The sequence below is a fragment of the Perca fluviatilis genome, chromosome 17, assembly GCF_010015445.1.
Source record: "Perca fluviatilis chromosome 17, GENO_Pfluv_1.0, whole genome shotgun sequence".
Classification (NCBI taxonomy): domain Eukaryota; kingdom Metazoa; phylum Chordata; class Actinopteri; order Perciformes; family Percidae; genus Perca; species Perca fluviatilis.
Window position 1 is genome coordinate 35,567,042 of NC_053128.1, and position 22,500 is coordinate 35,589,541.

Genomic DNA, 22,500 nt, shown 5'->3' on the forward strand with positions numbered 1-22,500 from the left:
AAGGCTAATACATTTTAAGGAAAAGTTAAATGCATGGAGTTTATGCAGTAAAACTGAATGGTTAACTTGTGTCGAATGCTTTCCGAAGATCTAGGAAGATAGCTCCCACTATCCGGTCCTTTGTCCATATTTGATTTAACCTTTTCCAGAAAATAACGTATTGCTGTCTCTGTAGAATGATTAGCCCTAAATCCAAACTGCATTGAGTGCAAAGGAAAAGAGCTGCAATTAAGATAATTAGTAATTTGTTTAGCAACCAGTTTTTCAAAGACTTTAGATACTGTTGGCAGAATGCTAATAGGTCGGTAATTAGATGTAAGAAGGGAGTTACCACCTTTAAGTATAGGAATGACACTAGCAAGTTTCCATGACTCAGGAAATTTCCCTTGATGTAGTGACACATTGATGATATGTGTTAGTGGACCCATAATAGATTGACCTATTTGTTTTAGCATGAGTGTATCCATCCCATACACGTCTTTTGCTCTTGAAGACTTAAGCTGTTTAATTACCTTTTCCACCTCAGATATGGATACAGACTTTGGATGTAGTGGGGGTTCAATTATTAAATCTGAACCAATCACAGGTAGGTAATTATATTTCACAGGGAAACCTTTAGCTATGGTATCCACAGAATCAACAAAGTACTTGTTTATTGTCTGTGCCACAGCAGATGGATCCTGCAAAAGCATACCATTATTCTTTAGCTGTATTGAATTATTACTAAACAAATTTTTACCTGTTAGTTTATTGATCTGTTTCCCAAATCGCTTTTGAGGATCCATGACAATTTTTAATAATAGTGATAAAAAAGTCTGCCTTTGCTTTTCGTAGTTGTCTTGTCACTTTATTCCGTAACGAAGCAAATTTTTGTCTCTCACAGGATAATTTAGATTTTATGGCTTTTTTCAGAGCATTATCTCTGTCTTTCATTAATTGTTTTATATCATCACTGAGCCAGGGAAAAGAACACTTCCTGTTTTTGTGTTTAATTGTCACTACATATTCATTAATTGTTGTTTGTAAGCAGTCAATGAATTTCTGACTAATTATTTCCAAGTCATTGTCCAATAGTACAGTGTCCCAGTTCATATTTCTTATTGCTGTGTGAAATTGTTCCTGATTGCTCCTTGGAATGCCCGTGAACTCCTTTTTTCCGGAATATGCTGCAAATCGCTTTCTGGTTAATTTTCTTGTTATCAGCACCATATTGTGATCTGAAAGACCAGTTAACATATTGTACGATTTTGTAATCCGTTCCGGATAATTGGTAAAGATTAAGTCAATTAAGGTGCTACAAGTGTTTGTTATCCGTGTCGGTCCTTTAACCATCTGGACAAGATTAAATCCATCCATAATTTGCTGCAGTTTTTTCCTTGTACAGTTATCGTCCCAATGTATGTTAAAATCGCCCATCACTATAACCTCCTTTTTAAAATCACACTGCTTTAACATTTCCTTGAATTTGTCATAAAAGTCTATGTTAGCAGATGGTGGTCGATATAAAACTATTAGTGTGAGAGACATCTGAGGTGCAAGAGATAGATTTAACCCAACACATTCTAGATCAATTGGGGTTTTCCACTGAATTTCACTGCACTGTATGTTGTCTCTCACATAGATCATTACCCCTCCCCCTTTGGCATCAGCTCTATCTCTCCTATAGGAGACGTACCCCGGAGCTAAAATCCCAGCAGTAGAGGAATTTTTATGCAGCCAAGTTTCGGATAGACATAAATAATCCAGATTAGATTCCGTCATCATGTGAATAATTTGATCGCTTTTCGATTTTAAGCTTCGGATATTTAGATGTCCGCCAAAAAAACCTTTTGGTTTGACTTTCTGATCCCAGATTATTCGTGCATTGTTTACAGTGCGAACAACCTTCCACTTCCGGTTCATGCATATTGCTTTATTTACTGTAAAGCGTTTGTGGATGTTTGCGGTGGTCACCACGCCGACTCCACGAACACCGCCACCGCCTGGGCCGCCCAAATCCACGGGATCTGCCCCAGCCACTGCAGGACGTCCACCCGGCGAACCACGGCAAAGGTCCGAATCGTCCAGACCCAAGCGCCGCACAGAAACACCACCAAGCCCAGGGCCGGCAGCTGCAGCCGCCGACACACTCCCCGAGGGCCCCGCCGTCCCCGGCGAACCATGCCGAAGATCCAGCCCGTCATCCGCGCAGAGCCAACCCACCTGTCCATCCCAGCTCAACGAGGGACCCAGCGATCCAACGCCCGTATCCCTGCAGACACCGCCCGGGAGCACCGGCGCCAGAGATGCACCGGCGCCGGTAGGCGCATCGGGAAGGTTTGCTCTGTCTGTTGTTTGGCCAGCCGGACCAGGGCACTGGTGGATGTCGCCCGACAAAAGTAGGCAAAGGCATTGTTTGTTGAATTCTTACAGGGACTTTCTTTGCGTTTTCTTCTTTGATGGTAGCGATTTGAAATTGCAAGGGTGACAGCCAAGGTGTACTCTCCGTACCCAAAAACGCCACTGATCTTGTTTGTTTGCACTTGCCAATACGCGTCCTTGTCAAGCCAGTTGTTTAAGATGTTGTTACAAGTTGTGTCCTTACAAGTTATGTCGTTAGTAAAGTCAGCTTCTTCATCACTCTGAAGAGGAGATCTCAACACTTCAGGAGGACCAGGAGACCTCAAGATGGCTTCAATAAGAAGAAGAAGCCGGAGTAGAGAACGGCCTCCTAATATGTCTGAATCTGTTACCATGGCAACGTGAGTATTACTTGCTAAGGCCTAGTTTTAAACACTGCTGGATCACATTTCACTAAATGATGAGACAATTCACTACATAAGAGAGGTTGGTGGAAATACTTATATATTTCAACTATCTATATTGCAAAAAAGAGCCATAAAAAAACTTTATTGCAGACCCAGGTCCATATAACACACAATACAGTATAAAAATATAAAAGAGATACAAAAATACATAACAATTACACATTAACCCATAGGATAGACAGGCTATTGCACCAATGCTGTCTTAACCTAGAAGTGTATCTATAACAGCTTTTCACAGGGCTGACTAAAGCTTCAATTATGTGGTTCTCTGACTTGTCCAGTCAACATATGAAACTAAACATCAGCTGTCTTAAGAGTGCCTCACAGGTTGGCACTCTAGTGGACACAAACAAAAGGCTGGCACTATGCCACCTAGGGACACGGAGCAGCAGCCTCATTGCATCATTGTATGCTACCTTGAGCCTCTGCATACTCTTTCTTATAATTACAGTGCCTTGCGAAAGTATTCGGCCCCCTTGAACGTTTCGACCTTTTGCCACATTTCAGGCCTCAAACATAAAGATATAAAACTGTAATTTTTTGTGAAGAATCAACAACAAGTGGGTCCCAATTATGAAGTGGAACGAAATTCATTGGCTATTTCAAACTTTTTTAACAAATAAAAACTGAAAAAGTGGGCGTGCAAAATTATTCAGCCCCTTTACTTTCAGTGCAGCAAACTCTCCAGAAGTTCAGTGAGGATCTCTGAATGATCCAATGTTGACCCTAAATGACTAATGATGATAAATAGAATCCAGCTGTGTGTAATCAAGTCTCCGTATAAATGCACCTGCTCTGTGATAGTCTCAGAGATCCGTGTAAAGCGAGAGAGCATCATGAAGAACAAGGAACACACCAGGCAGGTCCGAGATACTGTTGTGGGAAGTTTAAAGCCGGATTTGGATACAAAAAGATTTCCCAAGCTTTAAACATCCCAAGGAGCACTGTGCAAGCGATAATATTGAAATGGAAGGAGTATCAGACCACTACAAATCTATGAAGACCCGGCCGTCCCTCTAAACTTTCAGCTCATACAATGAGAAGACTGATCAGAGATGCAGCCAAAAGGCCCATGATCACTCTGGATGAACTGCAGAGATCTACAGCTGGTCGGGAGACTCTGTCCATAGGACAACAATCAGTCGTATACTGCACAAATCTGGCCTTTATGGAAGAGTGGCAAGAAGAAAGCCATTTCTTAAAGATATCCATAAAAGTGTGCGCTCCAAAAGTTTGCCAAAAGCCACCTGGGAGACACACCAAACATGTGGAAGAAGGTGCTGTGGTCAGATGAAACCAAAATCGAACTTTTTGGCAACAATGCAAAACGTTATGTTTGGCGTAAAAGCAACACAGCTCATCACCCTTAACACACCATCCCCACTGTCAAACATGGTGGTGGCAGCATCATGGTTTGGGCCTGCTTTTCTTCAGCAGGGACAGGGGAAGATGGTTAAAATTGATGGGAAGATGGATGGAGCCAAATACAGGACCATTCTGGAAGAAAACCTGATGGAGTCTGCAAAAGACCTGAGACTGGGGCGGAGATTTGTCTTCCAACAAGACAATGATCCAAAACATAAAGCAAAATCTACAATGGAATGGTTCACAAATAAACATATCCAGGTGTTAGAATGGCCAAGTCAAAGTCCAGACCTGAATCCAATCGGAGAATCTGTGGAAAGAACTGAAAATGCTGTTCACAAACCGCTCTCCATCCAACCTCACTGAGCTCGAGCTGTTTTGTAAAGGAGGAATGGGCAAAAATGTCAGTCTCTCGATGTGCAAAACTGATAGAGACATACCCACGGCACCTACGGCTGTATCGCAGCAAAAGGTGGCGCGCCACAAAGTATTAACTTAAGGGGGCTGAATAATTTTGCACACAATATTTCAGTTTTTTATTTGTTTAAAAGGTTTGAAATATCCAATAAAATTTCGTTCCACTTCATGATTGTGTCCCACTTGTTGTTGATTCTTCAAAAAAATTACAGTTTTATATCTTTATGTTTGAGGCCTGAAATGTGGCAAAAGGTCGAAAAGTTCAAGGGGGCCGAATACTTTCGCAAGGCACTGTAGACCACAATTGAGCAGTATATAGCGGTGTGATGTAAGTTCTAAACAAAGAACACTTCACAGAATCAGAGCACATGGAAAACTTCCTTATAAGCATGTTAGCTTGAGAGTAAATTTGACAGCGCTGTCGGTATAGGTCTTTGTCATCCGTCCAGTCATCAGATATGACATGACCTAAATATTTAATTTCCTCACACACAGTAAGAGGACTATCTGACAGATAAAAGGTCGGAAAAATTGATTTCCTGTCTTCCTATAACACATACCCTCACTATAACACATACCCTCACTATAACACATACCCTCACTATAACACATACCCTCACTATAACACATAGTCTCACTATAACACATACCCTCACTATAACACATACCCTCACTATAACACATACCCTCACTATAACACATAGTCTCACTATAACACATAGTCTCACTATAACACATAGTCTCACTATAACACATAGTCTCACTATAACACATAGTCTCACTATAACACATACCCTCACTATAACACATACCCTCACTATAACACATACCCTCACTATAACACACATACCCTCACTATAACACATACCCCTCACTATAACACATAGTCTCACTATAACACATAACTCCTTATATTACACACTTATAGTCTCACTATAACACATAGTCTCACTATAACACATACCTCACTATAACACATAGCCTCACCATAACACATAGTCTCACTATAACACATAACCTCACTATAACACATACCCTCACTATAACACATAGTCTCACTATAACACATAGTCTCACTATAACACATAGTCTCACTATAACACAAACCTCCACTATAACACATAGTCTCACTATAACACATACCCTCACTATAACACATAGTCTCACTATAACACATACCCTCACTATAACACATAGCACATAGCCTCACTATAACACATACCCTCACTATAACACGTAACACATACCCTCACTATAACACATAGTCTCACTGACAACACATAGTCTCACTATAACACATAGTCTCACTATAACACATAGTCTCACTATAACACATAATCTCCACTATAACACATACCCTCACTATAACACATAACACATACCCTCACTATAACACATAGTCTCACTATAACACATACCCTCACTATAACACATAGTCTCACTATAACACATACCCTCACTATAACACATACCCTCACTCATAACACATACCCTCACTATAACACATACCCTCCACTATAACACATACCCCTCACTATAACACATACCCTCACTATAACACATACCCTCACTATAACACATAGTCTCACTATAACACATAGTCTCACCATAACACATAGTCTCACTACTAACACATACCCTCACTATAACACATACCCTCACATAACACATACCCTCACTTATAACACATACCCTCACTTTATAACACATAGTCTCACTATAACACATACCCTCACTATAACACATAACACATAGTCTCACTATAACACATAACACATACCCTCACTATAACACATACCCTCACTATAACACATACCCTCACTATAACACATACCCTCACTATAACACATACCCTCACTATAACACATAGTCTCACTATAACACATAGTCTCACTATAACACATACCCTCACTATAACACATACCCTCACTATAACACATACCCTCACTATAACACATAGTCTCACTATACCACATACCCTCACTATAACACATACCCTCCACTATAACACATAACACATAGTCTCACTATAACACATACCCTCACTATAACACATAACACATAGTCTCACTATAACACATAGTCTCACTATAACACATAACACATACCCTCACTATAACACATACCCTCCACTATAACACATACCCTCACTATAACACATACCCACTCACTATAACACATACCCTCACTATAACACATAACACATAGTCTCACTATACCACATAACACATACCCTCACTATACCACATAACACATACCCTCACTATAACACATACCCTCACTATAACACATACCCTCACTATAACACATACCCTCACTATAACACATAGTCTCACTATAACACATACCCTCACTATAACACATAGTCTCACTATAACACATAGTCTCACTATAACACAGTCTCACTATAACACATAGTCTCACTATAACACATAGTCTCACTATAACACATAGTCTCACTATAACACATAGTCTCACTATAACACATACCCTCACTATAACACAGTCTCACTATAACACATAGTCTCACTATAACACATACCCTCACTATAACACAGTCTCACTATAACACATAGTCTCACTATAACACATAACCTCACTATAACACATAGTCTCACTATAACACATAACCTCACTATAACACATAGTCTCACTATAACACATAGTCTCACTATAACACATAGTCTCACTATAACACATAGTCTCACTATAACACATAACCTCACTATAACACATATTCTCACTATAACACATAACCTCACTATAACACATAGTCTCACTATAACACATAACCTCACTATAACACATAGTCTCACTATAACACATAACCTCACTATAACACATAGTCTCACTATAACACATAGTCTCACTATAACACATAGTCTCACTATAACACATAACCTCACTTTGCAGACTTTACCAAAGGGAATTACCCACAGTTCAAAGCGTTGTGACGTTTACCGCGGAGACAATAGGGAAATCCGGAAATTACGAAGGTAAACAACAGCACGACACCACGACCACGGAACGGACCAACCTGTTGTCCTGCTTCGTAAAACAAGAGTTTGGAATCAGGTAGCCGCGTCTCCTGGGCCTTGGCCGGTGGTGAAGCAACAAACTTAAAATGAAAATTCCCAAACCGGCAAGTGTCAGCAACATCTTTGTTATTAAACGTCGCCAAGGTAACGTGATCTCGTGAAGTGCTGTCCCGATCCCATTTCTACCTATCTGAGTCCATGTGGCCTCACACACTCACTCACTTAGTACCTGAGATCAATTAAGTCTGTGAGTCCTTAGTCCTCAGGGCTCACTTTGGGATTGGGCCATAGTCTCACTATAACACATACCCTCACTATAACACATAGTCTCACTATAACACATACCCTCACTATAACACATACCCTCACTATAACACATAGTCTCACTATAACACATACCCTCACTATAACACATACCCTCACTATAACACATAGTCTCACTATAACACATATAGAGGAGACGGTGAATAACCCAATTTCAGCAAACGGTGGCGTATTCCTTTAAGAAATGTTATGTTTATTGTCCCCTGTATGTTAGAAGTATTTTACGCCCATGTTCAGGATACATTTCATGGGCATTTTTATGTATTTATTCATGATGTTTTTATACTGCTGGGAATTTTTTCAGCTAATACAACAGATTGGATAATTAATTAGTCTATATCACAGATAATATTCAATCACTAAAATGAATTACAGTTAGATTTTTCCAAAGACTAAATTTATTTCCATTTTTCTCTATTGATCTCCAGATAGACGTGTTCCTCTGAAATGAAGTAGGAGGCACCGATCAATCCATTTAGTGTTTTATGGGAACGCCAACAGAGCATGACAGAGATGAAATAATTGTTTATTGTCGTGAAACACTGTTGCCCTGGTCTTTGAACATCTGCAGGCCGCATCTGACGCTTAACAGTCACGCCTGTTCCCTCTCAAACTGGTGGTAAATGCTTAAAAAATCTAGGTTATGCTGTTTTCTAACAAAAAGAAGGTGCCAGCAGTTCTCCCCTTGAGGAATAAACCTCTTTATACCAACTGAGCTAACCGACGCCCACATTCATAACTTCCTGAGGGGTTTTGGTTTCATCTAACCTCAATATATTACATTATGACATTACTGGCATACATAATTACTACTATTACTGCTTTTTGAACCAGTCTCTAATGTACCAATTCATGTTTTGAGCTCTGCTCTTTAGTTTTCTACAGGAACACCTCATCCAAATATGACAACATCCCCAACAAAGTTCTTATCCAATCAGGATCTCCTGCTGTCTACCAGCTGACACCAAAGAAAGAGAAGATTGGACCTCTGACAAGAATAACTTTTGGTGAAAAAGATCCAAACAAGGAAAACAAAACCATCTTACTTGTTGGTGAAAAAGGAACTGGAAAATCTTCTCTGATCAACTCTCTGGTCAACTACGCCATGGGAGTGGAGTGGGAGGATGATGTCTGGTTTCAGATCGTAGAGGAGACGAAAAGTCAATCAGAAAGTCAGACATCAGATGTGATGGTGTACCAGATCTTTGGTTTTGAAGATAAAACTCTGCCCTACTCTCTGACCATCATCGATACTCCTGGATATGGAGACACCAGAGGGATCAAACATGACATGAACATCATGGAAAGATTATTTGACTTGTTCCGCTCAGAAGATGGAGTTCATGAGATTAATGCAGTGGGTCTGGTGATGAAAGCCAGTGAGAATCGACTGAGTGACCGTCAGAGGTACATCTTTGATTCAATGGTGTCTCTGTTTGGAAAAGACATGGAGAAGAACATTGTTGCCCTCATCACACACTCAGATGGAAGAACACCTAAAAAAGCTCTTGAGGCTGCGAAGATTAAATGTGCCAGTAATGAGAAGAATCAGCCTGTTCACTTCCTGTTTAATAACCACCAGAATGAAGACAGGGCAGAGGATGAGGAAGCCCTCAAACATGCAGATAAAATATCAATGAAAGGAATGAATCAGTTCACAAACTTCCTGGTAAAAACTGAACCTCAGAGGTTGGAGACAACCATGAATGTCCTGAAGGGGCGAATCAGACTGACAGCCTGCATCAACAACCTGCAAGAGAGAATTAAGTTGATTAATCTAAAGCAAAGAGAGATCCAACAGACTCAGGATGGTCTGAAGAAGTATGAGCGAGAGATGAAGAAGAATGAGAAGTTCACTGTAGAAGTTGATGAGGTCTACAAAGATAAAGAACCTGTTAAGGGTGGGAGGTGGGGGTTAGGGTTGTTCTATGAAGGAGCAACCTGCTGTACTGTCTGTGAGGAGACCTGTCACCATCCTGGATGCACAGTGGCCATGAATCCCTCAAAGTGTGAGTTCATGGAAAATGGCCGCTGCACTTCATGTACCGGGAAGTGTCCTGTATCAGATCATGTGAAAGAAGAGTGGATGTATGTGAAGAAGACAAGAAAAGTTATAAAAACTCTAGAAGATGTGAAAGCAAAGTATGAAACAAATAAAACAGAGACTAATAAGCTAGAGAGCATTTTGGAAACTCTTCAGAGAGAGAAGGAAACCCTTGAAACAACCAAAACACGTTTGCTAGATGAAGCCTACCAGCATGTTGTCAAACTGGAGGAGAACGCCCTGAATGTGGTTTCACTGTCTACTAATGTCCACCTGGACTTCCTGATTGAGGAGATGGAGATGAAACATGACACAGAGAAGGTCAACCATCTAAAACAAATCAAGTCAAAAATATGAAGGATTTCAGGCTGGGCTGCAGTACATGTATAGTTCAATATCTCAAATGTTTAAAAGAAAGAAAAATTAGAAGAGGGTCACCGAAGCCTAGACTGCTGACCCAAAGACATGTCCCAGTGTCCTGGAGTTAGACCTGTTCATCACTGGACCAGGGTGGACATTTAGACCACAGGACAAAGATCTGAAGTCATCTGTGTGTTTAGTTAGTTTACTTAAACTGAACTAAGATCTATGAGATCAACTAGTGCCTATTCTTCACATATGTAAGGGGTTATTTATCATTACAGTATGGACAGTTTATATTAATGAAGTGTGTGTGTGTGTGTGTGTGTGTGTGTGTGTGTGTGTGTGTGTGTGTGTGTGTGTGTGTGTGTGTGTGTGTGTGTGTGTGTTCAGATTAGAACTGCTGAACTTAAATAAACAATGTGTATATAGATAAAATGTATGATTATCTAAACATTTTTTTCTTATAGTCATAAGGCCAATATGAACTCTGTCTAATGAATGGTTATGATTTTATGTGGAGATTTGACAACAATCTGCAGAAATGTTTATTGTTTAAAAACAATTGTGTAAATAACCAATTTATTGTTTGAGTGTTTCATATATGATAGTTTCCCATCAGAAAATGGTCAAATGTATTTACTCGTTGTTGTTTACATATGTTTGTTCTTATGCTTTGGCAACACAGATGTATTTTTTGTCAGCGAAATTAACCCTAACCCTACCCCTAACCCTAAATTTATATCTATTCCATATGCTATAGACAAATTAACAATCTCAACTTAATTTAGCATCAGCTTGGAGCCAGAAACACACATAATATTTTGTTTATATAATTGTGAATAAATTCAGGCGTCAAGGGGTTAAAATCAATATATGTGATTATATATGATATACCCTGGTGTCTTTATGTGTATTCATCATAATGACTAGTTATACTATTTCAGAAGACTCTGACCATGTGGAAACATGTTGATTATTTCATGTTGTACTTTAATTTTTTATTTTGAGTGATTCAATGTATTTACAATATATATTGGGACCAGAGGGTAGTGTGAGTGGTGACTGGTAGCTGGAGAGGTACCAGTCATCCTCCTGGAAACTACCTAACTGATCACTGTGCTGTGCATGTTAAGCCATATCAATGCATGTCTATGTGTTTCTCTTTGTGTGTAAATGAAGCAAAATAACAACAATATAAAAAAACATTTGAGGTGTATTGTCATCCTATTTTATCTGATCATTCTATAACTTGTATTTAGGCCATATCTGAACTGTCTATATGTAGCTAGAAGTGATGAACTTTAGCCTACTTTCAGAGGACACCTCTCTGGAAACATAATGGAGCCCCCAAGATGGAGAAAGAAGGCCAGTTTGCTTGTAGCCATTGGTCAATTATTGATCCAACCCCCACCTTATGTTACCCAAAGTATAGTACATACTCTATATACCATGTTCAAACAAAGAAAGTCAGAGGACCACTGGAGAATTGGGATAACAAGTCCTCTCCGGGCTCTTCAGAGCTTGTAAATCGATGCTGAATTTTTCGATGTAAATAAACCTTTATAATCAAGAAACAGCGTCAGCGGATTCCTGTCCACACAGCAACGCACCATCGCTACCAAATACACTACACATTCTCCCAGGGGACTTATATTTTCAGGTGATCTCATGAATTGGCGTATGTATGACATGCCAATTTGTATTCCGTTGTTGCGTGTTATCAAGATGCATAATCGCATTTTTGTGTGTATATCAACGCAAATCGGCCGCCATTGCCTACATTGGGAGTCAATTTCCGCCGTAGCGAGTAGTATAAATGTAAACGTAAAATAAATGAACGGGGGATTGAGTAAGGAGGTAGGGTTGGGGTGGTGGATGTGTGATGATTCAGCCGTTTTTTGTTTTTTTTATATTTTTTTGTAATAAGCCTTACCCAATGTTTCTTTCCTAAACCCAACCATTTCTTGTTTTCCTAAGCGTGTTTTTGTCGTTATTTTCCGTGTTTTTGTCACTGTTTTGTTACTAAAGCCTTTCCCGGCGTTCTTTTCCTAAACCCAACCATTTCTTTTTTTTTAACAGGCGTGTGACGTTCTCGCGATAACATGCAATGTGGCGAGGCCACGTGGTGGGTATGTTTACATCAGCTGTATACAGCGTAGGCATACACGTGGATAGCTGAAAATGCGTACAATAACACGTCATTTGGCTTCATGAAAGTGGGGTGTATATTTATGCAAAGTCATGATGCCATGTTGATAACTTACTCATTATTGTTGTTCCTCATGAAATCACACCATGACTGATGCAGTTTTCTGTCAAATATTAATAAAATGTCTGCTTGAAATGAGCTTTTGTAGTCTGTTGAACTTTCTGCTCAACTTTCTTCAATACATGACTATTAATCTTTGTTATACCATTTTATTTTATAGACTTAGTCCTAGCCTCACTAGAAACTAATATATTCACATACATACAAACAATACAGTATAGACTTGAAATTAAAGTTCTGAATATGTTGATGTGTTGAAACATGTTGAATATGAATCAGTCTAATAAAGTTGAGGTCAAACACAATCAAACTTGTGATGTCTAGTATTTGATATCAAACATTGTTGATATAAAATAATTGGAGGACGTAGAGACAGAAACTCACCACCTTTTGGTAATATTTCCTTTCATGTTGTACCTCAAGATATGATCAGCCAATCAGAAAACACTCATTTTATTATTATTATTATATAAATACAGAAGATAATCAATTTGGGAGTCTGATAACTGACGATATGAAACAAAGATTATTATCCAATCAGAAAGAGGATTTGAACATGTTTTATTTGGTGAGTTTCTCTGTTTCTATTTAGTATTTTATTGGTTGTTATGCTGATTATGTTTCATTGTTTTAAACTGGGTTGTTATTAAAAAAAAGTGTCCTAAAGTCAATAAAGTTTTGATTTGAAGGGAGAAGATGAACCAGCAGTGATGTTTCCTTTTGACCAGCAGGTGGTGAAAGAAACTAACTGAAGCTGAAACACCCTCTGGAGCTGGAAATTATACATCCTTTATAGTTTACATAGTTTACAGTCATTGACATGTTGCTTTTATAAGTCTTAATTTTATAACCATACTACTAACTCTTTACGCCCCCTTACTTTTACAAAACCTCATCTAACAAAAGAAACTTTTTATAAATACATTTTAAATGTAAAAAAAAACCAAAAAAAAAAAAATCCCCTAATACTGTATCTGAAAGTCTCTTTTATATAGACCTTAGTGGTCCCCTAATACTGTATCTTAAGTCTCTTAAAGTAAAAATTTTAATTAAATTTTTATATAGATATTAATGGTTTCTAATCCTTATTAAGTTTCTCTTTTATATAGACCTTAATGGTCCCCTAATACTGTATCTGAAGTCTCTTTATTTAGACCTTAGTGGTCCCCTAATACTGTATCTGCAGTCTCTTTTATATAGACCTTAATGGTCCCCTAATACTGTATCTTAAGTCTCTTTTATATAGACCTTAGTGGTCCCTTAATACTGTGTCTGAAGTCTCTTTATATAGACCTTAATGGTCCCCTAATACTGTATCTTAAGTCTCTTTTATATAGACCTTAATGGTCCCCTAATACTGTATCTTAAGTCTCTTTTATATAGACCTTAATGGTCCCCTAATACTGTATCTTAAGTCTCTTTTATATAGACCTTAGTGGTCCCCTAATACTGTATCTGAAGTCTCTTTCCTGAAATTCAGCAATAAATCATCGATAAACGAAGGAGTGGAACGTTGCTCTTGCATCTAGTAAGTTCATTCTCCCGAACAAAAGGACTTTTGCTGATCAAACTTTGTGAAGTAGCAACTAGCTTACAAACTGTTAGCTATTAGCCAAAGTTTTGCTATACCAGGACACGTGCGCTGTAAACCAAAGTTTTGCTAACAGCCAGGACACGTGTGCTAAGATGTCAAAGAGAGATGCCAAGAATGTGAGAAAGGGAGGCCTGATAATGGATATAGATGTTGATAATTCGTTCTCTGGTTTATGTACACCTCTTCCTGATACTCCCACGAAAAGCCCAAATCCCAAGAAGGTCTGCACCAAAGAAAAGGAAACGGTAACAAATGCTGACATCCTAAAAGCCATTAATGGCTTGAATGACCATTTTTTGAAGTTTGAAGAAATGATAATGAAAAATACAGCTGAGATTGCTAGAGTGCAGGAAAATGTCAAAGGGCTGGAAATCCAGTGGAAAGGAACTGATGAAACAGTGAAGAAGATGAGTGCCAGATGAAAACCTTGAGGGAAAAACAAGAAGAGTCGGAGCAGTACAGTAGGAGATGGAATCTCCGTCTTCTGAATCTCCCAGAAAGCAGCAACGAGGATGTGAGGAAGGAGGTGCTGGAGATCATCGCTGAAATCATCCCAGAGGAAAAGAGCAAGCTTGGATTCATGGTGGACTCCGTGCACAGGGTCGGACGCCTGAGAGAGGATAAAAGCACACGTCCCATCATCATTCAGTTCACCATGCGCACCTTTAGATTCAAAATATGGAGAGCTTCCTTCAACGCTAATGTCATGAAGAGAAAGAACCTTCGGATGACTGAGGATTTAACTCAACAGGAGAGACAGTGCAGAAATAAACTTTGGCCTCTTGTGAAACATGATGGAATGAAAACTAAATGGCAGGGTCCTGCTGTCATCATTAACGGTGTGAGACACGCTGCGTAACTTGTTATATTTCCATTAATATGAGGTAAATGTTCACACTGCTTAACTTGTTAAACTTCCCTTAATGTGAGGTAAAATGTTTAAGTTAAATATGCCAACCAATCTTAAGGGGTTATTTTGTTCTCCCTGTATACAATTCAAAGGGCAATATGTTCACTCCACTAGTTAAAATAAGATTTTTTTTAGGACTTAATTGAGGTACTCATGTTAAGAGCTTCGCACTTGACGGTGAGTTAAAGGGGTGATAAAATGATTATATAGAGTATTTCACACTGTTCCTCATGGTCTCCTAATAGGGTATGTAACATTGGTTGGGCTGAAAATGGCCTGGTTGATATTTTATTGGCCCTTATGCATCCCTGTGTTTTGGCCCTATTTGTAACAAGAGCTTTTCTTCCAAATATGGTATGGTCCTGAATATTTAGATGAGCTGCATGCTGATTGGTTGAGCAAATTGCCATACACACACATTAGAGACGCGCGCTGATTGGTTGAGCGAATCCCCAATACACACACACATTAGAGACGCGACAGAATCTCATATTCCAGACACTGCAATGTTTCAATACCAAATTCACTTCTGAGACTTTTTTATGCGAGAAATCAACTATATAAAGCTGAAATATGGGCCGTTTTACGAAAATTGATGGCTAATTGCAAATTTGATAAGACGTGTCAGACTTTAGGAGCTCCACACAGTCTGACGAGAAAGAGACAGCCTGCTGGGCTCCATACCCAGCGCAAAGTCACCCTTTGTGGATACTGCATATGGGGCTCCGCGGCCGGCTGCCGGCATAACTATATCTATAAATAATACATTTACGGTTTGAATTTCGTGATGGCACTGATATCACAGCTACCCCAAGGTCTTACAAAGCTAACGTTGTGTCCGATTTGAATTTAAGGTATTTTTATGAACTCAGGGTCTTGTTACGAGGAGCAGCTAAATACAGTGCCTTGCGAAACTATTCGGCCCCCTTGAACTTTTCGACCTTTTGCCACATTTCAGGCTTCAAACATAAAGATATAAAACTGTAATTTTTTGTGAAGAATCAACAACAAGTGGGACACAATCATGAAGTGGAACGAAATTTATTGGATATTTCAAACCTTTTTAACAAATCAAAAAACTGAAAAATTGGGTGTGCAAAATTATTCAGCCCCCTTAAGTTAATACTTTGCAGCGCCACCTTTTGCTGCGATTACAGCTGTAAGTCGCTTGGGGTATGTCTCTATCAGTTTTGCACATCGAGAGACTGACATTTTTGCCCATTCCTCCTTGCAAAACAGCTCGAGCTCAGTGAGGTTGGATGGAGAGCGTTTGTGAACAGCAGTTTTCAGTTCTTTCCACAGATTCTCGATTGGATTCACGTCTGGACTTTGACTTGGCCATTCTAACACCTGGATATGTTTATTTGTGAACCATTCCATTGTAGATTTTGCTTTAGGTTTTGGATCATTGTCTTGTTGGAAGACAAATCTCCGTCCCAGTCTCAGGTCTTTTGCAGACTCCATCAAGGTTTCTTCCAGAATGGTCCTGTATTTGGCTCCATCCATCTTCCCATCAATTTTAACCATCTTCCCTGTCCCTGCTGAAGAAAAGCAGGCCCAAACCATGATGCTGCCACCACCATGTTTGACAGTGGGGATGGTGTGTGTTCAAGGAGTGATGAGCTGTGTTGCTTTTACGCCAAACATAACGTTTTGCATTGTTGCCAAAAAGTTCGATTTGGGTTTCATCTGACCAGAGCACCTTCTTCCACGTGTTTGGTGTGTCTCCCAGGTGGCTTGTGGCAAACTTTAAACGATACTTTTATGGATATCTTTAAGAAATGGCTTTCTTTTTGCCACTCTTCCATAAAGGCCAGATTTGTGCAGTATAACGACTGATTGTTGTCCTATGGACAGAGTCTCCCACCTCAGCTGTAGATCTCTGCAGTTCATCCAGAGTGATCATGGGCCTCTTGGCTGCATCTCTGATCAGTCTTCTCCTTGTATGAGCTGAAAGTTTAGAGGGACGGCGGGTCTTCCATAGATTTGCAGTGGTCTGATACTCCTTCCATTTCAATATTATCGCTTGCACAGTGCTCCTTGGGATGTTTAAAACTTGGGAAATCTTTTTTGTATCCAAATCCGGCTTTAAACTTCTCCACAACAGTATCTCCGGACCTGCCTGGTGTGTTCCTTGTTCTTCATGATGCTCTCTGCGCTTTAAACGGACCTCTGAGACTATCACAGAGCAGGTGCATTTATAAGGAGACTTGATTACACACAGCTGGATTCTCGTTATCATCATTAGTCATTTAGGTCAACATTGGATTATTCAGAGATCCTCACTGAACTTCTGGAGAGAGTTTGCTGCACTGAAAGTAAAGGGGCTGAATAATTTTGCTCGCGCCAATTTTTCAGTTTTTATTTCTTAAAAAAGTTTGAAATATCCAATAAATTTCGTTCCACTTCATTATTGTGTCCCACTTGTTGTTGATTCGTCACAAAAAATTACAGTTTTATATCTTTATGTTTGAAGCCTGAAATGTGGCAAAAGGTCGAAAAGTTCAAGGGGGCCGAATACTTTCGCAAGGCACTGTATGTCCCATTCAATACAATGGGGAAATATCGCAGCTAGCTAGCTAGCTCCACTTTCAGCATAACTATAGTATATTTACAGTTTGAATTTCGTCACGGCATGTATATTACAGGTTCCCCAAGGTCTTAAAAAGCTTAGCTAACACTTGTCCGATTTCGGATTTCAATTGAATGCATTTTTGTGAATGTCAGAGGTCTCGTTAGGAGGAGGCTAGCTAGCTCTCATTGATGGACTCCAGCTCACCGTGGGCTCTATCAATGAGACTCGCAAACAAGAGGTGTTTATTTCCCCGATTGTTTGTTTAAATAACTCAACACACATACCCATTAGAAGATTAACTGGAACCTGCGGGCTGTGGTTGCGGGCGTAACATGCTCGCTTACCGCGCTCTCAGTCACACACCGGTTGGCCGGTAGCAGGAAGAGGGGAGGGAGAACCGCGAGCTGCAGGCCCTAGAGCTCTGTCAGGGCAGCAGCGTGTAGTAGTCCAGTCACCCAGGAAAGGGTGAGTTTGCGCGGGTATTGAGCACCGGGCCGCCGGCCGAGCTCAATCAAGCTCACAGCAGGCCGGGTCTGTGACGGAGGACAGGCAGGGCGGTGATGTAGCAACCCAGGCAGCACCGGCCGCTGAACTCCGACACACAGTCAGACAAAATTTGCAATTAGCCATCCATTTTCGTAAAGCGGCCCATATTTGAGTTTTACATAGTTGATTTCTCGCATAAAAAAGTTTCAGAAGTGAATTTTGTAATGGAATAGCAGAGATCTGCGCGACCTAGATTCAGAAGACTACCTGATCTCAGGTCAGTTGTGTAGCCTATGTAAATGTACTACCTGATCTCAGGTCAGTTGTGTAGCCTATGTAAATGTTGGGGCTGACAAAGGTTCCGGTTTTTGGGAGGTTGACGTCAACTTCCAGCTTTGTTGAGATTCGCCCTCTTTCAGTGGCAGTTTCAAAAAATTAGATTTTCATAGTAAAGGGGTGTCAGTGGGACTTTGAGCTTCTATGTATGTCCTATTTACCCACCCAACTGTCGTTATTCAACTATGACAGGGTAAAATCGGTTTTGCATTCTATCACCCCTTTAATCTCTGATATTCCCTATGTCAGAATATCTTTTCCTTAACTCGTTCCTACAACCTTAACATTCGTCTAAGTTGAAGAAGACTAAAACAATCCTGGATTTATGGCTTTAAAGAGACATTTCTATTCTAGGTAGGGTTCTTTTGACTGAAGCAGAAGGGATTTCAAGATGTGTCTACCCTGTCCTCTCTCTCAATGTTCATACAGTAATTCAACATGTTAAGACATGAATTCCATATTTACGAATGTTGTATGGAAAAACAGACACCATCATTTTAAAAAAGCAGTGCTCTCTGGTTGTAAGGATGAAGATGGATTTGAACTTCTGGAGTTTTTGGACTTGAATTACACCTTTAAGGTGAAATGGTACTTTATCCCCAATAACATTTGTAATAGTATAGAAGGCCTTAAATCTTTATTGAAATGTAACTACAATATTACAAGATTGCCATTAATACTATCCCAATTTAATCAACAAGCTCTTTTGGCCTGGAAACTGTGTTATTCTCATAACTTTTCTCCATACAAGTCTATGGTCAATTACTTAATTATGAATCTTTTCTCAGAGAGAAAGCATTCCCAATAACATTCAAAGAATAAAATTCAGTTTTCAAATCTATACCTAATGGCATATTCGAATTAATGAAAAGTTATAAAAAACAAGTTACTGGTTTTAATTTACTCTTTATATAAATGGTATGGATATTATGAGCCGCACTTGTACTAATAAGCACATTAGAAAATCTCTTCTAAATTTAAAGAAAATAACACCTTGTTGGAAATTTTTCAGGAATTCTCATTTTACTGATATTAACTATCATAGGGCGTGGCTTGTTCCCTTTAGATATTGTATCACAAACAAAGTTAGGGAATTAAATTTGAAAATATTACATAATATATAGCCTATTAACCTCTTTGCCTCGAAATTCATGCCTGTTGAAAATTATTGTAGTTTTTGTAAAAAAGAACAAGAGTTGTTAACCCATCTTTTTTACGGTTGTTCATTCTGTATTGCATTCTGGAAAATATTTGAAGATTATATGGTATTTAAAACAAAACATACAATCACACTTGAAGAGAAACATATTATTACCTATTTTGAATGTAAAGATAGAAAATTATGTAATATTGTAAATCTCTTTATTTTACGGCGCCACGATAGGGTGCTCATGACACTCGCTAACACCTTAGAGCAGGAGAGGAATAGGAAACGCCAAGCACCTCGAAAAACAACATCAATCCAGTTTGTAAGGGAGGGGGAAAAGCCACCAACCACCGCGTCAACAAGAACCAGTCTGCTACAAAAGGCCCAATCGTAGGAAATGAAGGTCGACCTGGGAGGAAGGCTGCGGTTCCCCCAGGTTGTCCAGACAACCCTGAGGCCAGATGTGGTACTGTGGTCTGAAGAGGCAAAGAAGATCATCCTCATAGAACTTACAGTCCCATGGGAAGAGGGGTGTGAACAGGCATTTGAAAGGAAGAGCGCCAAATACCAAGACCTTCTGTATGATTGTAGGGGGAAAGGATGGCAGGCATGGCTGTTCCCGGTCGAGGTTGGCTGTAGAGGATTTCCTGCTCAGTCAGTGTGGAGAATGCTGACAGCCATTGGAATGACAGGGAAGGAGAGAAAGACAGCAGCTCGCAGGATGGGGAAAAGAGCCTCTTGCTGGGTATGGAGCAGGAGGGAGGAGTTGAGCTGGAAGCCAGGAGGGGAAGATGGGCAGTGACTTGGCCACCACTGCCGATCCACCATTGGGAGGGTGTTGCGGATAAGGGTTGAAACACCCAATGAACGATGGGTACCGCCTGACGACATCAACCCCTCCTGGCCAAGGCTACATTCACTTAAAGTGAATGAAGGTGAGAAGCATTTTCGGATGTATTTGTAATCTAGGTAAACTCCATATCCATAATGCAAAATTTTTCAGATCAACACCGTGCTTCAAATTGTTCCAGGTTGAATTTGACATGGACTTTGAGTCTCCTAAGTTGGTATCCAATAAGAAAGCTATATTAATATCTGATGTCTACTCAAATTTATTTAAGTGCTCCTGCTGTCTATATTATTAACGATTTTTGAAAGTCTGTAAACTATTTTTTGAAATAAAGTTACAAATTTAAAAAAGAGGAGGGGGGGGGGGGCAAGGTGGAGGGTGGGGGTGTGGCCTTGACCAACTGCCACTTTTCTCATTTGAAAGCCATGATGTCTCTCTCTCTCTCTCTCTCTCTCTCTCTCTCTCTCTCTCTCTCTCTCTCTCTCTCTCTCTCTCTCTCATGGGTGGGTCAAATTCTCTGGGCGGGCAAAGCAGAAAAAGGGGAGGTAACCTTGCTCCTTATGACCTCATAAGGAGAAGATTCCTGATTGGTCCATCTGAGCTTTCATTTTCTCAAAGGCAGAGCAGGATACCCAGGGCTCAGTTTACACCTATCACCATTTCTAGCCACTGGGGGACCATAGGCAGGCTGGGGGACTCATATTAATGTTAAAAAACCTCATAAAGTGACATTTCCATACCATGGGACCTTTAATAACATGTAAATATCATCACTGTCAAATATAAATCTAAGCACGCTGTTAATAAACTGTCATATCATCTACCTCATAAAGAAACCACTTACATTAATCATCCCATATTTATTCAGGCAGCCTTTGCACTCTGCACTATTGTCTAACTCTTAACTAAGTCCATTGTTGTTGTTTAATATACATAGTATTGTCTTATCCCTCTTGTTGATCTCAGGTCAAATTTGACCCATTTACAAAAACTTTCAATATCAAAACTGTGACAAAAGAATGTTGAAAGAAGAAGAATGTTGGAAAAAGCTACAAATGTTTTTTAAACGCTAAAAATTGACTACTCTATCTGAACAGTGCTGTGGAGGAAGGTCTGGCTAATACCACAGATGCATTCTGGGATAAGTTATGGCATTTACAAATGAGATTGAAAGACCAGCAGATCCCCAACATTCACAAAAAGTCTCAGTTATCTTGTAAATTAAGTTAGTTCTTCCTATTTCTACAACTTCAGAGGAGCACTTTCTAACTGATCTTATGAACCATTGACAGCTTCTAAATACCTAGTTTGTAATTGATATAATAATTTAGAATTGGGGAATCCATCCTGCATGAAGTATGAACATACAATCATTAAACACATTGTAGATAAGCTTATTAAAGAACAAATTTAACATTGATAACTGACTAGGAATTACATACTAATGTGTAAGTATGTAGGATAGTTGAAAAAAAACAATGGTGTTTTAACTTTGTGCTCTAAGACAGAACAGATTGCCCCCACTCTGTCAGTCTGTCAGTGCTTTAGTTACATTTAGTTACACCCACCAGACTCCATGTATATAATCAGTACTTTTATCATCGTAAAACACACTTCATTCAAAGTGGACAGAAACTAAATAAAACTACCAAAAGCCGTCTTGGTTCATCTTTCCATTGTTCCAACAATCACCACTCTGGTTTGGTTGAAATAAACCCTTAATTCACCCATTTACATGTGGAGATATGCTGGCTCTATACACGCTAAAAGTCCTGATTATTTACATGGAGTTTGGTGGAGATATGCTGGCTCTATACACGCTAAAAGTGCTGATTATTTACATGGAGTCTGGTGGAGATATGCTGGCTCTATACACGCTAAAAGTCCTGATTATTTACATGGAGTCTGGTGGAGATATGCTGGCTCTATACACGCTAAAAGTCCTGATTATTTACATGGAGTCTGGTGGAGATAT

General features: G+C 39.5%; 2 protein-coding genes across 3 annotated transcripts in view; both read left to right on the forward strand.

Annotated features, from left to right (window-relative positions):
- The window catches only part of LOC120545274, a 347,924-nt gene that overhangs the window by 306,846 nt on the left and 18,578 nt on the right, over window positions 1–22,500 (forward strand). The window lies entirely within an intron of this gene.
- On the forward strand, window positions 2,606–11,563 carry LOC120545281 (septin-1-like). The gene is made up of 2 exons (XM_039779483.1): window positions 2,606–2,741; window positions 8,837–11,563. Exons 1-2 carry the CDS (start codon window positions 2,668–2,670, stop codon window positions 10,350–10,352), a joined length of 1,590 nt encoding a protein of 529 aa, XP_039635417.1. The 5' UTR covers window positions 2,606–2,667; the 3' UTR covers window positions 10,353–11,563.